We start from the raw sequence: 20024 nt of genomic DNA on the forward strand, positions 1-20024 counted from the left end.
ACCAATCATTTCCAGAGCAACACACTTATCTAGACTGTGGTCATCCCCGCACAAGCACCACCTCTAAGGGGATGTTATCCGCGCCACCACTGAATACTGTCCGTACAAGGTAATTATACCCTTATCTTGACATGTCTCCAGTTATAATTAGAGTGTCAAGCCTCTCCCTGTTCACTGATCAACAACAACCATGGGTCGCTACAACCTTGAATATCCCAAAGACTCCACCAATACCATTAAACGGTACAAGGTTCATGGAGTCTATGAACTTGAAAATGTCCACCGTATCGTTAATTCTTGTCCAATCCTTCACATCTCGTTCAATTCGCCATCCCAACCTTTCCCGGTTGTGCTCCCAATGATTGGGCAGATGGGCTCGTTTGAACGTCCCAGTGCCGATCTCAGCGATCCTCTGGACCTCTACCTTCACGGCTATGTCTCTTCACGGATCATGAATCTGTCCCAGACTACCGTTGTTGATGGACAAGAGCATCAGGGCATGCCAGTGTGTGTTGCGGCATCTCACATCGACGGCCTTGTCTTGACACTCACAAGCTATTCTCACAATTACAACTATCGCTCGGCGGTCCTTTTCGGCTATGCAAACATTGTGAAGGATGAGGAAGAGAAACTGTACGCAATGGAGCTCATTACCAACAGTGTTGTCCCTGATCGCTGGAGACACACTCGTCTACCTCCATTGCCAGCCGAGATGCAAAGCACCAACATTCTCAAGGTGCGAATTGCTTCAGCGAGCGCCAAGATTAGTGCTGGGGGTGCGACAGATGACAAGAGCGATATGAGTGATGAGGAGCTGGTCAATTCGACGTGGACAGGCGTGTTGCCAATCACTCAGACGTTTGGGGAGCCAGTGGCGAGCCCCTACAACAAGGTCAAGCTGCCAGATTACATTGCCGAGTTTACAAAGGACTCGAATGACGATAAGAAGAAGCTGTCTCTTGATGCGGCGCAGGGAGAGCGAAGGGCACTGTAGTTAAGCAATTGTTCGAATTGATACCGTGTTTATGTCTGAATTGGGACAACCCCACAAACCGTTGACGGCACGGAAAAACTACCCCGAACTCTTATGCCCCACGTCCTCATCGTGGCCACAGCCAGCATTCAACATCGTGATACCCCGCGACAGCTCAGTCGCAACAGACGCTATGGTTCTTCAAGATCTCGGCCGTCGCATCAATGCGGCGGTCAATAATTTGACGCGCGAGCAGAATCTCGACGAAAAGGCACGTCCCGTGACTCCGCCTCTGTGCCCTGCTAACCTCTCAGGCCTTCGATGCCATGCTCAAGGAGATTTGCGCCGCCCTCCTCGAAGCCGACGTCAACGTGCGACTCGTTGGACAGCTCCGGAAATCGATTCGATCCACCGTAAACTTCAAAGAACTTCCTCCCGCCGTCAACAAGAAGCGCCTCATCCAGAAAGCCGTCTTCGATGAACTCGTCAAACTCGTCGATCCCCACGCCGACTCGTTCCGACCGAAGAAGGGCAAGAGCAGTGTCATCATGTTTGTTGGTCTGCAGGGTGCCGGTAAAACCACGACGTGTACAAAGCTGGCGAGGCATTACCAGTCCAGAGGCTTCAAGTCTTGCCTGGTGTGCGCTGATACCTTCCGAGCCGGTGCCTTTGATCAGCTGAAGCAGAACGCTACCAAGGCCAAGATCCCATACTATGGTTCTCTCACGGAGACGGATCCTGCTGTTGTTGCACGGGCTGGTGTGGAGCAGTTCAAGAAGGATAGGTTCGAGGTTATTATCGTTGATACCTCGGGTCGCCACCGTCAAGAATCTGCCCTGTTCCAGGAGATGATTGACATTCAGAATGCCATCCAGCCAGACGAGACCATCATGGTTCTTGATGCTTCTATCGGTCAGCAGGCCGAGTCGCAGGCCAAGGCTTTCAAGGAGGCTGCTGATTTCGGAGCCATCATCATCACAAAGACGGATGGTCACGCACACGGTGGTGGTGCCATCTCTGCGGTCGCAGCGACACACACTCCAATTGTGTTTATCGGTACTGGTGAGCACATGCTGGATCTTGAGCGATTTGCTCCTCAGCAGTTTGTGCAGAAGCTACTGGGCATGGGCGACATGGCTGGTCTGATGGAACACGTCCAGAGCTTGAACCTCAACCAAAAAGACACCATCAAGCACATCCAAGAGGGTATCTTTACGGTACGCGATCTCCGAGACCAACTATCCAACATTATGAAGATGGGACCTCTATCCAAGATGGCTGGCATGATTCCTGGCATGAGCAACATGATGCAGGGCATGGACGACGAAGAGGGAGGCGCCAAGCTCAAGCGCATGATCTACATTTGCGACTCGATGACGGACAAGGAGCTCGACTCTGACGGCAAGATTCTCATCGACCAACCGACTCGAATGACACGAATTGCGCGAGGCTCAGGAACATCAGTACGCGAGGTTGAGGATCTCCTCACTCAACAGCGCATGATGGCTGGTATGGCCAAGAAGATGGGTGGAAATATGAAGAACATGCAGAGGGCACAGCAGGCAATGGGAGGTGGTAACAAGGCACAACAGCTAGCGGCGATGCAGAAGCGACTGCAGAGCATGGGCGGCGCTGGAGGTGCCGGAGGTATGCCCGACATGGGTAGTTTGATGAGGATGCTGGGAGGCGGAGCTGGTGGAGGAATGCCTGGAGGCATGGACATGCAGGCTATGATGCGACAGATGGGTATGGGCGGCGGTATGCCTGGTATGCCCGGAGGAGGAGGAGGCCGTGGTAGGCGATGAATACAATGACGATCGACGGCGTTTACTGCATGGACTGGCGTTGGGGAGATGCCGGCGTGGCTTAGATACCGCGAATACACGGTCGTTCACGTCTTGAACCACAGTCATCTTCATCTCAGCCCTGTCAGCCGTCTCCATATTTTGTTGATTGGCGAGCAGCCCAATCATAACCCCTGCCTTGCTCACCTTGCGATGGTGATGTTATCCACTTGCAGCGAAGCATTGCTGACAGCAATGGATGGACTGTAGGCCATGTGTGCATATAAAGCAAGTTTTGTCTGGTTCATGTCAATCAACTCATCATCTCTTGTCTTTATCTCTTGTCTTTGTCTTTGTCTTTGTCTCGTCCTTCAGCATGAAGCTTACCTCTGCCCTCGTTGCTGGCCTGGCCACGGCTTCAGCTGAACCTCTCACCAAGCTTGCTCGATCTGCAAAGCCCATCAAAGTGAAGCTCAACAATTGGTGGGACGGTACCGACTACCAATGGTACGGAAAGGTCTCTGTCGGCACTCCTGGGCAAGAATTGTAAGTCTGCCGGACGTGTAATTGTCCCTAACTAACAGCTTAGCAACCTTCTCTTCGATACCGGCTCTACAGACCTCGTCCTACCCAAGAAAGGATGCACATCCTGCAGCAACTACACCACCTATGACCCTTCAAAGTCTTCCACGTACTCCAAGGAGCCCAACTACCAGTACGAGGCTAGCTATGGTACTGCTGGCAACGCCGAGCCCCTGGCCAAACCTGTCACCATGCAAGGTCGGATCGTCACGGACGTGGTCACCATTGGCGACGCCATAGCCGAGAACCAGACCTTTTTCCTCAGTAACGAGTATCCCAAAGAGCTTGGCGAGAACCCTCTGGGCCCCAACATTGATGGCATCTTTGGTCTCGGTCCTCCAGGGGCATCTGTGTTTAACCACGAGTTTAACAAGACCTTTACGACTACGTTTTGGAACCTTGTCAAATCGGGACAACTTCCGCCAGTATTTTCGCTGTTTCTCAACTCTGGCCGTGATTCTGCCTCTGGTGAAGCCACACTTGGAGGCATCGACTCTTCCAAGTATGAAGGAGAGTTGACCAAGGTCCCATTCAACGCTACTGTTACAGCATTGGTCGGAGAGTGGTTCATCGACAATCCTACCTTTTACATCGACAAGAAATCTGTCAAGAACTCGGCCACCAGCAAGTCATTCACCCAGGCTGTGTCTCTTCTCGATACCGGTACTGCTTTCATCATGGCTCCTGATCACCAGACTGCCAAGGACATGTACGCTGCAATCAGCCCTGAGATCAAGCTCCTCGACAAGCTTGGCGTCTGGGGAGCTCCTTGCGATGTGATGGAGAAGCTCAAGCCAGAGTTGACCTTTACTGTTGGATCTGGCGACAAGCTGGTCAACCTCACCATGCCCGCTGATGCATTCAACTTGGGAGAACATCCCGGTCACCCCGGAAAGTGCCAAGGCGTTATCCTTCACTCTCCCGAGCCCATCAGTGAGCTTGCAACTGTGTGGGTGATTGGAAGTCCTGTGCTGAAGGGCTACTACACTGTCTGGGACGGCCAGAACTTGGAGCTTGGAGTGGGAACTTTGAAGGAATCTACTGGCAATGCGACAGAGACTAGCTCTCCGGCAAGCACACCTACCTCTGGAGCTGGAGTTTTGGCACCTTACTGGGGGCTTTTTGCGGTCTTGGCCGGAGTATTCTTTATCTAGACATGGATAACTATCTTCTATTCTATCTATACTGTATTATATAGCTATATACTACTCTAAATTATTACCCCTTCCTAGAGCGGAATACTTAGCTACACACAATGCAAACAATTTCCCCATCCTCAGCCCATATGTGGTAGCCGTCGCTTAGCATTACCCCTGTTGGAGAATCGACTGTCAGCTCTAGCCCCCACAGAAAAGTCAACTCACCGTCAGCATTCAGCTCTTGCATGTGCCCAAGATGGGATACAAACACCTCCCACTCCAGCCGAGATGCGGTGCTTGCGGAGACGGCGTATCCGAGGGCGAAAGAGTTGTTACGTGTAAGCAGCTTCCGCCACTGACCCGTCCTTTGTGCTAACAGCGGTAGTGTATAGAAACGATGATTCCACTGCTTACCAAGGGACTATTCCGCCATTCTTATTCCCTCGGCACGACATGTGGACGATAACATGTGGGCTTCGTCTATGTCGCCGTGCTGGGTGTAGAAGCTGTGCCGCCGCACCCGAGTTCGTCACTGTCCATTACGATTGCTACAGCATCTTCATCACATGCTCCAAGGAAGTTCTTGGCCTAGAAAAGAATGAGGCCGTGGCTCGACTTTGGACCTTGGGTTCCTATAGAAACCCATGGCCCAAGGCAGAACTCATCCGCCTTGCCGAAAGGCATGTCGACCTCTCAGCCCTCCAAAAGGTGGCTGATATTACGGGCCTTTCTCAATTGGGCTGGCTTCCTCCAGAACTTGCCCTGCTGATTCGAAATTTCTCTCGCCATGAACTGTTCTGGAGGTCCGTGTCAGTTATAGGCCTCGCGTCAAACCTACGGCCACCACGACAATTCTCTAGAATCTCGCTGAACCGAGTTTTATCCTGGAAACGAGGAGGACCCCCCATACCAAACCCGTCACCTCAAACGCCACCTTTCCTTAGGATCACCATCGATAATGATGGCATCTGCGAGATCGAAAGGCTCGAAAACCCACCTCCCTATACAGGAAAGGTATTTAAAGAGCTGGCGTTCGTTATTATCTATGTCGCCAACTCCCAGATATATATTGAAGCCAAGGTATGATTGTTTCTCCCGTTGATTAGTCCTGCCAAACTCACTTCTCGAAGGACAAACGGTTTCGTTTACGTCTGCCCAAAAACGTTGTGGGACTTGCAACCTGGAATACAGACACCCCTCCTGTGCCCTCTACTTTACTTAACCCTAGAAGCCTAGCTCCAGTACAAATTGGCCCCTGGCATCTTTGTGCCTTTGACCTGAGTCTATGCTCTGGAGTTTCCTTCTTCTTTTCCTTTAGCAGCCCCGCTGGAGTCCATGTCCATCGTTCCGAGGACTCGAGTGCCGTGGATGAGTATCGGCGGATTTGTCAGAGTCATCGACGAACCGTCTGGATTTATATGCCCATAGCTCCAGACGATCAAATAACCGTCTTGGGGTGCCGCTTAACTGACCGGGGCTTTAGCATGCTCGTAAGTAATAGTGTCTCTGGATAGAACAGTTCATTGACTGCTTAGGCTTGCCTGGACCTCGCTGGCGAAATCATTATAGGACAACTGGGGAAGCGAGTTACACAAGATAGCCTGCTAGGGTATGGAACTCCCCTCATAATGATTTACGGAGAGCCTGTAGGACAGCAGTCAGTTCCAGTCCTTGGGGCTCGCCATGGCACCTTGGGGAGAGACAAGTTCCCAAAGCCATTCTCGATGCAGGACTTTAACCCTGATGTGGACGATGCTTATTTTTCGTGGGCTCCCCTGGACGGAATTCAGTCAATCCGTGGATTCTACGACAAGGACACAGGTCTTTGCCGAGGTCTCATTTTCCAGTACGAAAATAGCGGGCTTCGCGCCGTTGGAGAGTGCCGCAGATACGTTGATGATAGCGTGCTCACAGTCAAGCCATATGTGCTCTGTTTTCGGCCCGTCCCAAACCCGGCCTCCCAGAGGGTACCAAAGGCAATTGGTGTGCGTGTAGAGCTTGGGAATGATGCAGAACATGAGCACGCAGGTGAAGGATGGGAGTGTGCGCATTGGACACGGCGTTCTGACATTCTCCTTTACAGAGGATTCGTCCTCAATCTCTCACCGAAGCCATTTACCTTAAGAACTTTTCTGTCATAGTGTTTACTTAGAGGAACATTGTTTGGCGGTCCATTGAGAGATAAGGGCGAATAATGAAATAGGGGCAGCCAATGGACAGGTTAGTATTCAATGATGAATCTCCCCAGATTTCACCGACTGACCTGGGGTAGCGGGTCCAAAGTTTGACCTTCCAGAAGGAATCGACAGCATTAATAATGAAAACCACGTATCGAGCTGCTACTGGGTGAAACTCCGCAAATGGCGCGACGTGCGGAGCGTGACTCATAAGATCGGAGCTCATCCGTGAGATTTCGGACATTTGACCCGAGATTTCGGGCCCTTTTATACTCTGTATGATGCAGACATTTACACTCATCATACTTCAAAATGGCTTCTCATATGGATCATCCGGTTGTCGACCTTCTCAAGTCGCTTATGTCGATTGTCAGCACTAGCGAGCTGGAACTCGATATTGGTCTCTTTTTGGAACAGCATCTTCAAGCCCTTGGATACACGGTTGAGCGCATTCCTATTGCACCTGGATCTGATCGTCACAATGTCTACGCTTATCTTGGTTCCTCACGCAAGACACGCATTCTCGTCACAGCACACATGGACACGGTTCCACCGCATATTCCGCTGACCATTGACGGTGATATTATCAGGGGAAGGGGGTCTTCTGATGATTTGGGACCACTGGCCGCTCAAATTGTCGCCGTTGAAGAGCTGAGAAAGGAAGGAAAGCTTAAAGAAGGAGACGTCGGGCTATTGTTCGTGGTTGGCGAGGAGAATGGCGGCCATGGAATGATTGCTGCCAATGATATGGGGATAACTTGGGAATCTGGCATCTTTGCTGAACCAACAGAGAGTAAACTTGCCAAAGGACACAAGGGACAAGTGGCCTTTGAAGTCATTGCCAAGGGCTTTGCCTGGTAAGTCACCTGAAGCTTCGTTGAGTATCCGACTAATGAACAGTCACTCGGGATACCCTCATCTTGGAAAGAGCGCAACTTCTGCTCTTCTAGCTGTGCTCAATGACCTCTCTGCAGCAACCTGGCCTGAATCTGACCTCCTTGGTCCTTCTACATTTAATATCGGAACCCTGGAAGGAGGCGAGAAGCACAACATCGTCGCCCCATCCGCAAAAGCTCTTTGCGAAGTCCGCATGGTCAAGGACCTGCCCGGTATCAAAGTCAAGGTTGCAGAAATTGTCTCCAAGCACCCAGACATTGAGCTCAAATGGGTCTTTGAATACCCCGAGGCTCTCCTAGACTGGGAGATTGACGGTTTTGAGGCTGCCCCAGTGGCGTTTGGAACTGACGTACCTCGACTCAGGGATGAATTTTGTGACAAGAGGGTTTTGTACGGGCCAGGATCTATCCTGGTAGCACATGGACCGGATGAGTTTATTCGTGTGCCAGAGTTGATTGAGAGCATATCTGGATACAAGAAGTTGGTCCTTCACTTCCTCCTCCAGTGAGTTATATGGCTATCAAACAATGGATCACGGAATATTTGAAGCCTCTAAAACTCAATTTGTATACTTATCGAGGCTTTTGGTGCTGATAGCCCCTCAAATCACCGGAATTCTCATCTGTTGCGCATTTCAGCGCCTCTTCTGATCATACCGCAAAACCGCCTGACACAAAACCTCGGCCCCAATAGCACATTCCTCTGGAGTCGAGTACTCTTCCGGGTTATGACTGACACCTCCCTTGCAGGGGATAAAGATCATGGTGGTGGGGCAGTGCTTGCTCGTGTGAACGCTGTCGTGACCAGCACCGCTAGAGATATCAATCATGCCATCCTTAGTTCCGAGAACAGACTCGGCAGACTCTCGAACCGCCTGGATGCAGTCTGGGTGGAACTTGGTCGCTGTAGAAATGGTGTCAGTCTGCCAGGTCAAGGACAGGGGCAGGCTTGGAGTTGAACCGGCGAGAAGTCCATCGACATCGATGCCCTGAGCCAGGAGGTCAAAGTCTCGCTTCATATCTTTCTCAACCAATTCGACAGTTTCATCTGCGGGTGCCCGAATGTCCATGGTGAAGCTGACATGTCCGGGGATCGTGTTGGTACTGCCAGGGGTAAGGTTGAGGATACCCGTAGAAGCAAGGGCGTTGTGCTTTGTGGCAAGACGATGGGAGTGTGTGATGAGTCGAGAAGCCAGCAGCAGAGCATCAGCTCGATCAGTCAAAGGGGTAGAGCCAGTGTGTGCGTCTAACCTGTTAGCTTTGTTGGGATTGGAATGGACTACTCACCTCTTCCTTGGACGTCAATCTTGAACCACCTGTAAGCCTGGACACCTTGAACAACGCCAATATTCTTCTTTGCTCGCTCAAGAATAGGGCCCTGCTCTATATGAAGCTCAAAATGAGCACCGATGGGAGTGGCTTTGTAACTGGCGGGAGTCTGGCCCAAGTATCCGATTCTCTCCAGTTCAGACTTCACTGTCGCATCTCCGCCGACCTCCTTAGTGCTGTGTGCCTTTTCCAGGGGAGTTGCCCCAGCCCAGACACCAGACGCCATCATGCTGATGGGGAATCGAGCACCCTCCTCACTGCACATGTTAGATGTGAACTTCTTGGGTGTGGAGACTTACTTCGTCCAGTTGACAACTCCCACCGGGAACTCGGTCTCGACGTTATGCTGCTGGAGCAGCTTGAGCATTTCAATTCCCGCTGTTACACCCAGGATACCATCGTATCGACCACCTGTTGGTTGAGTATCCAGATGGGAGCCTGCCAGAGTAGGAGGTCCATCTTGACGGCCAGGACGAACGGCGAAGATGTTTCCAATGGCGTCGACTGTAATCTTGCAGCCAAGGGACTTTGCTGTCTCGATGAACCAGTCACGGACCTTTTTGTCGTCGTCTGAGAGGGTTAGACGGGACATGCCAGTGTCTGTTGGGTTGCTGTGTTTTGTTAAAGCCATTCACCGGTCTCGGGTGACTCCTTACCTCCCCCATCTAAGCCCAGTTCCCCATGAACATGTGTGGTGAAGAGTCTCCATCATTCGAGATTTGTCGACCTTGAGCTTTTCAAAGTCCTTGGCCGTCATGTCCCGAGTCGCAATATTCCTCCGTTGATAGGACATCAGAGTGATAGGATGCCTCACCGAGGCTCTGGTTGCTCTGCATTGAACATGTCGGAGGGAGACACGGGTGGCCATGTTGGGCAGATGCTGGAACAAGATTGACTCTTGATTGAAGATATCTACAGAGTCAAGTTCACTTCATCAACCAGCCATTTTATTCAAGTGATTGTCGTTGGAAGGTGCGTCGTCAATGTTTTCAGAGGGTGACGATGACGCCCTCTTGTGACTGGATAAGAAACACCCCACTTCCCCAAAGAGGAATGCCTCAAACCGGCAACTCAAGACAATGAGGAGATGGAGGCAAACTTTGTAGCCGACGAATAAGGCAAACTAAGAAAGAGGCTTGCTTTAATTACCCAGGTGCCTTGTGATTGAGGGAGCCAAAAGCCACAGTTCCACGCCCTCCCGAAACAAACAGCAAGTGGCTGTCTGAATGTCAGTCATGGCGCAGCTGTGCAACTCTTTCGGCTTTGTTCAACGCAATGGTGTGATAGCTTTGTGAAACGCCCATCTTGGCATTCAGCCCGGTTCCTGATCCGTTCAGCCAACGGTGGAGAAACAAAGTATAATCGTTGGCAAACTCAGTGATCTGCTCCGGATGTGGACGCCAAGCAACGGCTGTACCTGTTCGTGGAACACCATCCTGACTCCTGGAGGATCGACGTCAATACCCGTGACACCGGATCTCAGCTCGCGGCGCAGGATGTGGCCCTGCCACGTGGGGATTTGCGATGCCAAAATTGGGTTGTTCTATACGAGACATGAAGGAATACGAACCGCAAACCCGGCACGTAAAGGTCTAGAACCAAAATGGCCACCAGAGCGACCCTTAACTGGTCGTCTCGTATCAAGGGTTCGCAACTCACCCCACTCTCAGACGCGTCAGGCAGATAACTAAGCGGGAATGGAGGTTGCGAACAGTCACTACGCTCCATTAAGCGACGTCTCCGTGACTTGGGAATCTCGCCAAAAGTCGCACAAGACAGCAGTGCCACATGGTACCGATCCTGGCGTGTGGCAGCGCCGCACATACCAACTCGTGTACGGAAGCAGTGGCTCCGGAATAACTGAGACTGGACCACCACCAACAGGCAGTGTCCAGATTTTGCCATTCTTTGTGCTCTTTACTGTACCCCTGCCGTTTGTTTGATAAAAGATCGTGGCTTCCTGGTTGTTTCTCGTTCTCTCCACGTCATGTCAAGATGGGAATGCTTTTACGGTTGCAAGATCGCCACAGGCTTTTGAGGCTTGCCCTCTCTGTCTGCTGTTTACTTTCATTTACCGGGTTCCTCATACAAACCCTCCTTTCCTTTCCCAGGGAGTGGGAAGTTACACGGCCAGAAAACGTGCCTCCGCCAGATGCGCTTGTGAAACCGAATGTCACCGTGAGCGGGCTGGTCTTTTACGGCCGCAAGAGCAGAGTGGAAAGTATGAGGTGTTACATAGAGGTGAGTATCGCAAAGACGCCATGGACTTAATTAACCCCAGCAGCGAAACTTGGTAGACAACGGAGGTTGGCTTGACGAAGTCCTCTGGGTTGTCAATACAAAGAACCAGGATGATCTCTTTTATCTAGACGAAATAGTCGCCAGCAACCCGACACGACACAAACTGCTGATACCCGAAGGACACCTGGCGACGTACACATATTGGAAGGCTTGGCAGCATCTGGAGCGTGACAAGTACTACGTCAAGATTGACGATGATATTGTAAGTGTCGAAGCCTCTTTATATGCAACTGCTAACTTGTATAGCTCTGGATCGAAGACGGTGCCATCCCCAAGCTTGTCTCCCACAAGATCGAAAATCCCGACACATTCGTTGTCTCTGGAAACATCATCAACAACCCTCCACTCGGCTTCATGCACTACCGCATGGGTGCCCTTCACCCATATCTACCCGAACTCGAAAAGCCAGACCATGTCACGAATGCCAGCGATTTCTGGAAACCCTCGAAACACCCCTTTTGGAACGGTCCCAACGACACTGTCTGGAATCCTATGCGTCCCCCACCCGAGCACGAGAACGTCAGGTGGCTGAGAGTTGAAGATGAGAAGATGATGTGGCAGACTCCGGTTCACCAGCTTACATATGCTGTCTGGGGTGACAGTTACAAGAGTTGGGCTATCGCTTCCCAGATGCACTATTCACTGTTTGAGAATATCGAGAAGGATACTCTGGATCTTTACAAGTTTGAAAAGCCTTGGACGATGCATGGGGATCGCATAAGGATCAACTTTATGTGTGTCTATGCCAACGATATCCTCGACAATGGTGTTGGACACTGGCCCGGGAATCGAGGCGACGAGGACATGATCGTTCTAGATCTTCCAAATACATTGAGACGACGTAAGTAAGCCGCCAGACTCATGACTTGTACTAACGGTTACAGCTGTTGTGATATTGGGGACTGCATTGGCATCCCATTTTCAGTACATGGATCAACCAGATCTGGCAAAGACGGATATTCTCTCACGATATCGATCCCTTGCGCAGGATAGAGCCTGTGATAGGATGACATCCAAGACATGATCTTTCCTTTGTCTGCTATTTTAGTGTTATCGCTCTTGTAAATAGGGGTTAATATGGAGCAGAATACCATCTCCCTTAAAACGGCAAGCTTTTGCGATATTCGGTGCTGAAAAGTGGAATTCATCTCGATTACGGTAAGCAGTGCGAAGGATTCATGAGCGCCGAGATCAGCCAGTGATCAGGGGAGTAATCCGTGGTTCACGCACGGGATCATCGTCTAACCCGACGCTGTAGCTCCTCTTGTTGGTCCGACAAGTGGCTAGATTTTCCCACTCGGAGATATTAGGAGATGATGCCTTCGGATCTCTTGTTTAGTCTAGTGGAATAAGCTAAAAGTGACCGCTTTGCTTGAACCTACCCTTTCGAGAACCTACATTCAGCGTACTTACGGCACAGCAGCGTTAACCATACCCGACTAGTTATCGCAGAGTGGTGGGTCTCTTTTCGGCTCGCAATGATTTAGAGCTTAGATGTGAAAACCGTCTTAGACACGAGTATAAAACACCGAGTCATCTGTCACAAGCGCCTTTACATTAGCTCCTCGGTGCCCTTTCATCTCCCCCATTTAATCTAGCTTGCCTATTTTTAATATCTCAAAGCATACTATACCCCTTGGCAGTTAGGTTGTCGTCACTGGTGTTAGTGGTCTCGTTGGCTCACATGTTGCGGACCAAGCCCTCCAAGCAGGCTATAGGGTCCGCGGAACTACAAGGTCTAAGGGAAAGAATGCATGGGTGGAGGTGTATTTCCAGAGAAAGTATGGATCAGAGAATTGAACTGGTTGAGGTGCCAGACATGGTTGCCAAGGGTGCCTTTGAGAACGTGTTCGCAAACTCAGACTGCCTCAATTAAAGACCATGGGACATTGCCTCTGAAATGCTATTACAAAAGAGACTTTAGCCCAGGATGATCTCCTTCCACTGATCAATGGGCGAGTGCGTGAAAGCAGCTTTGAATACCTTCCCCAGTGCAATCCGCCGATATATGCCTTCTTCCGGATAAAACTCAACCAGCAAAACAAAGTAAAGATCCCACTCAGACTCAATCCTTTCTTTAGAGATATAGTACGTCCAATCAGGAAACTCCTTCTCTGTGAACTCTTTGGCGTCAGAAATGGCAATGAACGTGAACATCGTCTGGCCTTCGCTTTCCTTCTTTCCGAGCCACTCGATGTCAACGATCACTGATCCACACTTGTCTCCGCGACGATCAGTAATTTCGCAACGACAGAGAGCCTCCCCTAGTTCAGGTTCAATGCTTTTCGGGCCATTTGGAGACTGCTTGGGGTCCGAGTTGCTTTGGGCAGTAGATCGTTTAACGTGGAAATTGGCTCTCCAGGTGAAGAACTGCAGAAAGAGCTGGTCTGGAAACTCTTCAACTGAGCGAGAAGATGTGCGTGTTTGAGTTGTCTCTGTGGTGAGAACGTTGTATGGGTCCTCAGGAAGGGTCAACTCAAAGTCGCACGATTCCGTCAACCGCGTTGCGAACCCAGAGTATGAACGGCCAAATTTATCCGTCTCCGATGAAAAGCCGACGCTCAGTCTTCTTTGTATCCTTCGAGCCTCACGTGACGTACTTTTCATGGAGTTTGCCCTGTCTCGCTCCGGATGGGTTGTAGACTGGCGTCTTGAGGGGCCGGTAATGGATCGTCTGAGTCCGGTCAAGCGTCGTTGTGGTCGTGAGCTGACTGTCGAGTTGCTGGAGGGACTGCTTTCGCTCCCTTCGTCTTTACTGGCCTCTTTGTCTGACTTGACTGTCTTGTAGCCTCTCCATCGGTCATCCTCACTTTCGTCCTCTTCAGCACAGCGGGTATCCCAAACTCGCCGCAAGGTGCCGTACCCGTCGCGAATATGCCAATCGATCCAAGTATGAGTCAAAATCCAAGCCCGAACATCGGCCATGCATCCGCCAACCGTCTCCGAGTTATAACTGGCACCTTCTGTCTTCCAGCCACACCAAGACCAACTGGGGAACCTCATGTCCTTATACTTTGGGTCATCTGATACATCTGCTCTTTCAAGTCGCGATGATTTACCCACTGGCTGCCAGAGAAGGGCGAGGTCAAAATGGGATGTTGGAAGGCCGAAAACGAATGGCGCTCGCATGGTTTTCTCCATGAGCTTACACATACCACCGAACGCTGCTAGGATATCAAAAGGCTCGTAAAAGTCTCGCATTGTATAGAGAGCTACGCAGCGAGCATAGAACCATAGCGCTCGATCCTTGAGCTGGGACAACATTTGCAGGGGCGCCCGGACGAGATCCAGTGACCAGCCCCTACCGTGTCGATCTGAAAACACATCCTCAGACATGCCGGTAGATCGACATTGAAAGAGGATCTTGCCCTCCGTGAAAATTAGGCACCTCTTTGATAGTAGTCGTTCTTGAAAAGTCCACGCGCGTCTGTTCCACTGAGTAATCTCAATGCTACTTTCAGCCGGTCGGTGCAGCATGAGGTGAACTCCTTCGGCGTAATTAACAACCCGTTGCCGCAGTTGATTGTTATCTTCAAGGGCTTGGAGACCAGCCGTTGCGTCCATGCCATCTGCAGCACATACTGTAAGGGTTGAGTTGCCATAGATCAGGTGCATTGCTCGAGCGTTGAGATTCCAAGAGTGACTGCTATCCTGCACAATACACAAAGCATCAATCCAAATATATCGGATTCCTAGTCCATGGACCAGATCGATACTTTGCCGAAGAGCTTTGGGCAGCTGACTGATCACGGCAGAAAGACCGCCGGACTTGCGTCGACTCTGAATGTTGCTAATCCGGGTAGCATGCTTCCGACTATGCCCAGTTCCCCAGACATAGCTGACGGTAGCGTATGCTTCAAAAACAAGCTCATCACCATAATCGTCGCAGCGCAGCGGGACCAGATTCTCATTTTCCATGTCGATTACACCGAAGTACGGCTCATTCAAGGTTTCTCGGAAAGGATCCTCGATGCCTAGCCTCCCTGTACACCGCTCGTCATGGCAAGTCTCGCAAAGGCGAAGAAACTCGCGGATGAGGTTCTTCTTGTTGTGACTCGAACCGATCCGCCTCCCAAGGAATTGAGTTTCGTCGTTCAAGAGACCAGGATAGTCGACATCGGACTTGTCGTACTTTGAAGGCGCTACCAGCATTATGTAGGCCTCATAATGCTTGAGCCGGATGTCGCTCCAGCAAACTCGTAGCCTGCGAGTTCTGTGCGCTTCGTGGCCAGCCTGTGGCTCGGCTGATGTACGGCCATCCATCTCCCAGAGGAGATGACAAGCTACATCATCCGTGTGCGGGACCGTTGCATCATGAACAGTGTCAGCGATGAGCTGGCAGAGCTGGCAGCGCTCTCCCGAGTCCCTGATTTGAGTCATGGTCCCGAGAAAATGGCGTGTGGTCGCCAACTCAGGCAACGTAGATACGGCGTTCTCTTCCCCATCTCTGTCAATGATGCGGAATTTGGAAACCGACAGGTTGAGGGAGACGCAGCGTTGGCATAGCGTACGGTTCATGATTGTGATTTGATGGGGGTTTGTCCGACATAGATTGAAGGAAACGGCGGACTTGTGAGGTGTGGTAGTTGATGTGGCAAATGAATACCTGTTGAGGTTGTCGAGAAGCTTAGAGGAGGTGGTTCAATCATCGTCAGCGTGGGAATGAGCCAAATACTTATACACAGGAGCCAAGAGCGGTGCGATGACCAGATTTTAGGACCCAGCCACTTTGCTATACAGCGAAGCTGAGTGATGCGTGCTCCGTCGATGAACACGGGCGTAGATAGCACCGCTCTGGACGTTCAGTGAGGCTGAAACTCCTGCAATAGACGCAATTAGAAGAATAATGAGGCCGGATATCAGGCTGTAGCCCTTCTATCAAAACTCCCTTGCATGATGACGACCGGGCAACTGCCAAGCCACGGCTGAGCTCGCTGTTGCATTTCAGCTAGCCTGTGTTCAATAGGCCATGCGGCACTGCTGGTCTCCTGATCATTATCATACATGCTTGGTATGCATGGGAGTTTTGACATGCATTGTAATTTTGCCATGCTGCTATGCAAGGCAATTTGCCCCGCACGGGATTTTGCAAAGTTGAATTCTGATTTGACATTGCCGTTAGTTGTGGCGCACCAACCTGCAATTTCATCTTTCTGTAAACCAGTTCATGATCTGATGTTTAGGCAGCAGCGCATCCAAGAAAAGTCAGCCAGCCTGGTCATGCATGGCTTCAAAGCTACAAGCCCATCCACCATTGTCAGATTTCTGCTCTTCGCTTCGATGGATTAGTGGGATCAACACGGCCCGTGCCAAAGTCGTTTCACTCACCGCCTGCCTTTCACAGTTGCAGGTACCCACTCTCAACCATGTCCCGGGAAGGATCATATCCGACATCACGGGCAGATTGGGAGAGTCGCCGAGATGATATCATCCGCCTTTATCTTACCGAAGACAGGCCTCTTAGAGAGGTCCGGCGAATCTTGGAGAACGAGTTTCACTTCAAAGCAACGTAAGTTGAACCATGATCCCAAAAAAAAAAAAGTTCTCGATCTAACCTTGGCCGTTGGATCCTTCTTGCAGTAGCCGCATGTACACTAGCAGGTTAAAACAATGGGGTGCCATGAAGAACTACAAGGCTAGAGAGAAGGATACGCTAGTCGAACAAGTACGCGAGGCATTAGCCAATGGCCAGGACCTAGGCCAGATGGTGTTTAGAGGCCATAGCGTGAAGCACCACCGCGTCCTTCGACATTGGCGAGCAAAGGCACGGGAGGGTGGCTCTGATACTCCATTCATCAGCATGCAAGTCGATGAGACACCCAGGAACCACCAACTAGGAGCCCTTGCGAACCGTATCGTGGGCCCGCCACCAAGACCACTCGGCGAGACATCCCCTAGAGAGCTGATCCTCCTCTCCACAAAGACGTACATTGAGAGTTTCGTCGCCTTCTGTCATGTGGATTGTCGAATTGCCCCGCAAATTCCCCCCTCCCAGGCTGGCTCTAATCGCGAGTCAGGTATGCTTCTGCAAGCTCTAGCCAACCAATTTTGGCATGACTTAGAGACCGCAGTGTACCTTTTGAAGATTGGGTCGACAGCTCTCGGATGGAACACTTTCCACAATTGTTGGGGAACGGCAACCGACAATATTCTTTCTCAGCCCTCTACCTTACTCCTTAAGGTGCTGACGACGCTTCACCCACATGGAAGCCTGAAGAGAATGCCTGAGGTGTCTCGCTCGGTCCTTCAATTCATTGTGGATCTCATTGGCATAAAGCTTGGTAAATCCCATCCACTTTTTCACATCTGTCGCAATATCTGGCATGACAACGAGGGGCCTATGACTGCAGAGTCTACTCTCAAGCTTATAAGTAGCTTATTCAAGGAGCATCTGGGACTACATCATCATGAACGATTCAAAGCCGACCTTGCACTCATAAATCGCCTTTCACAAAATGGTGATTTTGTGGCAGCGGAGGCAATTACACGGAGCCTTGTGCGAAACTCGGAGTCCTCGCCCCATCGAGCTCAACAATTGCCCAACGCTCTCACTAAGTTGGCACATATCCTCAAGAACCTTGGTCGATACGAAGAAGCAATCAAAATCCATCAGTGTGTCTTGTATGGTCTGGCAAATGATATCTCGGAGGACTTGCGAATATACACGATGGAAGATATTGCTGAACTCCGAAGGATCCAGGGTGACTTGTTCGTGGAAAGCGTATTTTTAAAGAACGCATTATTGAGCGCACAAGAATTCTTCGGTCGCAACCAGGCGCCCACTCTTCACATCTGGGACAAGTTCAAAGTCTCAATGACCAAACAAGGGATAGAACTAGATTCTGAGCTGAGGGGGATGCTAGAATCGGCAGATGGCATATAATTTGGAGCAGGACTATTGTAATTATGTCCGTATAGGTATACTAAATCCTTAAGGATCGCAGAGAAGGCATCGAGCGCGTCGCCCTCGACCGTGAGATTCCTTCCGGTGTCATCGAGGACCAAGTGCCGCAGCTTGTACCACACCTGGCACCCTCATCGTCGAATGCGAACCAGTTTCGCAGCGACGAGTTGAGAAGAAACTCGGATTCGTGGAGCGCAAACCAGCTGACCCGGGCCAAGGCTGTCTCGCAGTTCTTCTCTTCCGCCCAGCAGGATTGACCGCACGCCCACAGGATCTGGTCCTTCAAGACCATGATGGCGCGTTGGGTGAGGACACGCTCCTGCATTGTCCACCCTCTCGACGCCCATGCCGTACCCGTTGTGTAATGATCGTAACGCGCTGCTGGCGGGTTCAGCGCCACCATGAGAGATAACTCTTACTTTATAAGAAAGGAGAAGGCTTTATTATTATAACTACTTTTAAAGCTATTATACTATTTTATATTTATAATCTAATAAACCATATATTACATATAAAAATAACTTTTTTAAATTTTTACTTTTTAATTAATTATAATTTTATTTCTTTTTAAATAACTTATTAAAAGTAATTTATAGCTTTTATATAAAATTATTATTTGATTTTATATTAAAACTTTTCTTATTATTTTAAAACTTATAACTAGTTTCTTTAAGAAATATTAATTAGGTATACTTTATATCATCTTAGCACTCTTATAAGACTGGGCAAAATTTAAGCCTCTTTGGATTGCATGTGTTGGATAGGGCCCTGTACAATAGCTCTGAGGGTGGTCACGTGCCTTCAATGTCGGGCCGGGTGATCTCCGGACCGTCGGCACACTAGGCCCAATTAGGAAGGCCACGTCGTGGCCCAAAAGGGAAAGAGGGGATTCCCTCAAGAACAACAACACAAGCAATACACACAGGTTAAAGGATAAGCCCGACTTATCAACAGCATGTTATTAACTGTCCATCGCTAGCGCTTACTATCAACCACGGCCCCGATTGCAATCGCTTTGCCTCTTATTTAATTGCAATTATCAGTCAGTGAGATTCGCTAAAATTCCTTCCCTCAGCATCCCTAGGCTTGTTCTTTGTTCTTTGCATTATCTGAAACCCTAATACCTGGTATAGCTCCACTATGGCGTCCTGTCTTCCCGCTTGGCCGTTGGCGCTATTCGGCGTCATTGAGCCCGCGATGCTGTGAGTCTCTGCCAAATAATGGTATTCTTTACTAATTGAATAGCGTCTGGGCGTACACCAACTTTCTCATGGATCCATTCAAATACTTCGCCGACCAGGCCCCCTTTTCCGCTGCAATGGACGACCACTTTACGCCACAAGCAGTAGCCTTGTCCTGGCAGATGGCGAATGTGTTGCTGTTGCTAGCACCGATAGCTCTCATCTGCTGCTGGACCCAACATCGCGAGATTGCCATTGGATACCTGGTTGCGGTTGGATTCGCCGACTTTGGTCACATCTACGCCATCTATAGAGCTGGCCCCGAGTATTTCTGGGCCGTTGGTTCTTGGAATGACATGACCTGGGGAAATGTCGGCGTGAGCGCGTTTCTCAACGTGAATCGATGGCTGACTGTGCTGGGACTCTTTGGAAAGGTTGGCAGTGTGGATCGGTCCAAGAAGACGGTTTAAGGAGCATTGAACGAACGAACCACGAGGCAGTATAACAATTTACTGTTCGAGTCTGTTAGAGACTTGAAAGGTTTGCTCACTCTCGCAAGAGAGTCTGTAGACCTAGCCGCTGGTGGCTGTTTATCGGCGCTTAGAGGCGACGTTGCATTGGCTCATGGTTTACATGGATACCGAAGTTCTGCGGGGTGGAATACTTGGAGTGTTTCTTTCTTTATAAAAAGCAAGACTGAAGCTCACCTGAACATAACGACATAACACAATGTTCATGATAAATGTCGGATTTTCATG

General features: G+C 50.2%; 9 protein-coding genes across 9 annotated transcripts; 7 read left to right on the forward strand and 2 right to left on the reverse strand.

The window, feature by feature from the left end:
* Positions 1-190: 190 nt before the first annotated feature.
* Positions 191-994, forward strand: MRS44_009805 (uncharacterized protein; the record flags this gene model as incomplete). Its single annotated transcript, XM_046276590.2, has 1 exon — positions 191-994. One exon carries the CDS (start codon positions 191-193, stop codon positions 992-994), a length of 804 nt encoding a protein of 267 aa, XP_046131762.1.
* Positions 995-1299: 305 nt separating this feature from the next.
* On the forward strand, positions 1300-2778 carry MRS44_009806 (uncharacterized protein; the record flags this gene model as incomplete). The annotated part of the gene is made up of 1 exon (XM_046279533.2): positions 1300-2778. One exon carries the CDS (start codon positions 1300-1302, stop codon positions 2776-2778), a length of 1479 nt encoding a protein of 492 aa, XP_046131761.2.
* Positions 2779-3133: 355 nt separating this feature from the next.
* Positions 3134-4493, forward strand: MRS44_009807 (uncharacterized protein; the record flags this gene model as incomplete). The annotated part of the gene is made up of 2 exons (XM_046270044.2): positions 3134-3303; positions 3347-4493. The coding sequence occupies 2 exons, from the start codon at positions 3134-3136 to the stop codon at positions 4491-4493; spliced, it is 1317 nt and encodes a 438-aa protein (XP_046131760.2).
* Positions 4494-4734: 241 nt separating this feature from the next.
* Positions 4735-8060, forward strand: MRS44_009808 (uncharacterized protein; the record flags this gene model as incomplete). Its single annotated transcript, XM_065620309.1, has 7 exons — positions 4735-4816; positions 4864-5558; positions 5609-5968; positions 6014-6521; positions 6751-6883; positions 6943-7512; positions 7556-8060. The coding sequence occupies 7 exons, from the start codon at positions 4735-4737 to the stop codon at positions 8058-8060; spliced, it is 2853 nt and encodes a 950-aa protein (XP_065476082.1).
* A 126-nt stretch (positions 8061-8186) lies between these two features.
* MRS44_009809 (uncharacterized protein) lies at positions 8187-9748 on the reverse strand (the record flags this gene model as incomplete). The annotated part of the gene is made up of 4 exons (XM_065620310.1): positions 8187-8797; positions 8839-9137; positions 9180-9491; positions 9537-9748. The coding sequence occupies 4 exons, from the start codon at positions 9746-9748 to the stop codon at positions 8187-8189; spliced, it is 1434 nt and encodes a 477-aa protein (XP_065476083.1).
* Positions 9749-10483: 735 nt separating this feature from the next.
* MRS44_009810 (uncharacterized protein) lies at positions 10484-12205 on the forward strand (the record flags this gene model as incomplete). Its single annotated transcript, XM_065620311.1, has 6 exons — positions 10484-10554; positions 10613-10813; positions 10992-11121; positions 11165-11383; positions 11428-12022; positions 12066-12205. 6 exons carry the CDS (start codon positions 10484-10486, stop codon positions 12203-12205), a joined length of 1356 nt encoding a protein of 451 aa, XP_065476084.1.
* An 896-nt stretch (positions 12206-13101) lies between these two features.
* Positions 13102-15699, reverse strand: MRS44_009811 (uncharacterized protein; the record flags this gene model as incomplete). Its single annotated transcript, XM_065620312.1, has 1 exon — positions 13102-15699. The coding sequence occupies one exon, from the start codon at positions 15697-15699 to the stop codon at positions 13102-13104; it is 2598 nt and encodes an 865-aa protein (XP_065476085.1).
* Positions 15700-16547: 848 nt separating this feature from the next.
* On the forward strand, positions 16548-18342 carry MRS44_009812 (uncharacterized protein; the record flags this gene model as incomplete). Its single annotated transcript, XM_065620313.1, has 3 exons — positions 16548-16690; positions 16783-17989; positions 18118-18342. 3 exons carry the CDS (start codon positions 16548-16550, stop codon positions 18340-18342), a joined length of 1575 nt encoding a protein of 524 aa, XP_065476086.1.
* Positions 18343-19225: 883 nt separating this feature from the next.
* On the forward strand, positions 19226-19736 carry MRS44_009813 (uncharacterized protein; the record flags this gene model as incomplete). The annotated part of the gene is made up of 2 exons (XM_046276588.2): positions 19226-19287; positions 19331-19736. 2 exons carry the CDS (start codon positions 19226-19228, stop codon positions 19734-19736), a joined length of 468 nt encoding a protein of 155 aa, XP_046131755.2.
* Between the last annotated feature and the right edge of the window lie 288 nt (positions 19737-20024).

Source organism: Fusarium solani (assembly GCF_023522795.1).
Source record: "Fusarium solani strain SB1 chromosome Unknown bctg00000006, whole genome shotgun sequence".
Classification (NCBI taxonomy): Eukaryota; Fungi; Ascomycota; class Sordariomycetes; order Hypocreales; family Nectriaceae; genus Fusarium; species Fusarium solani.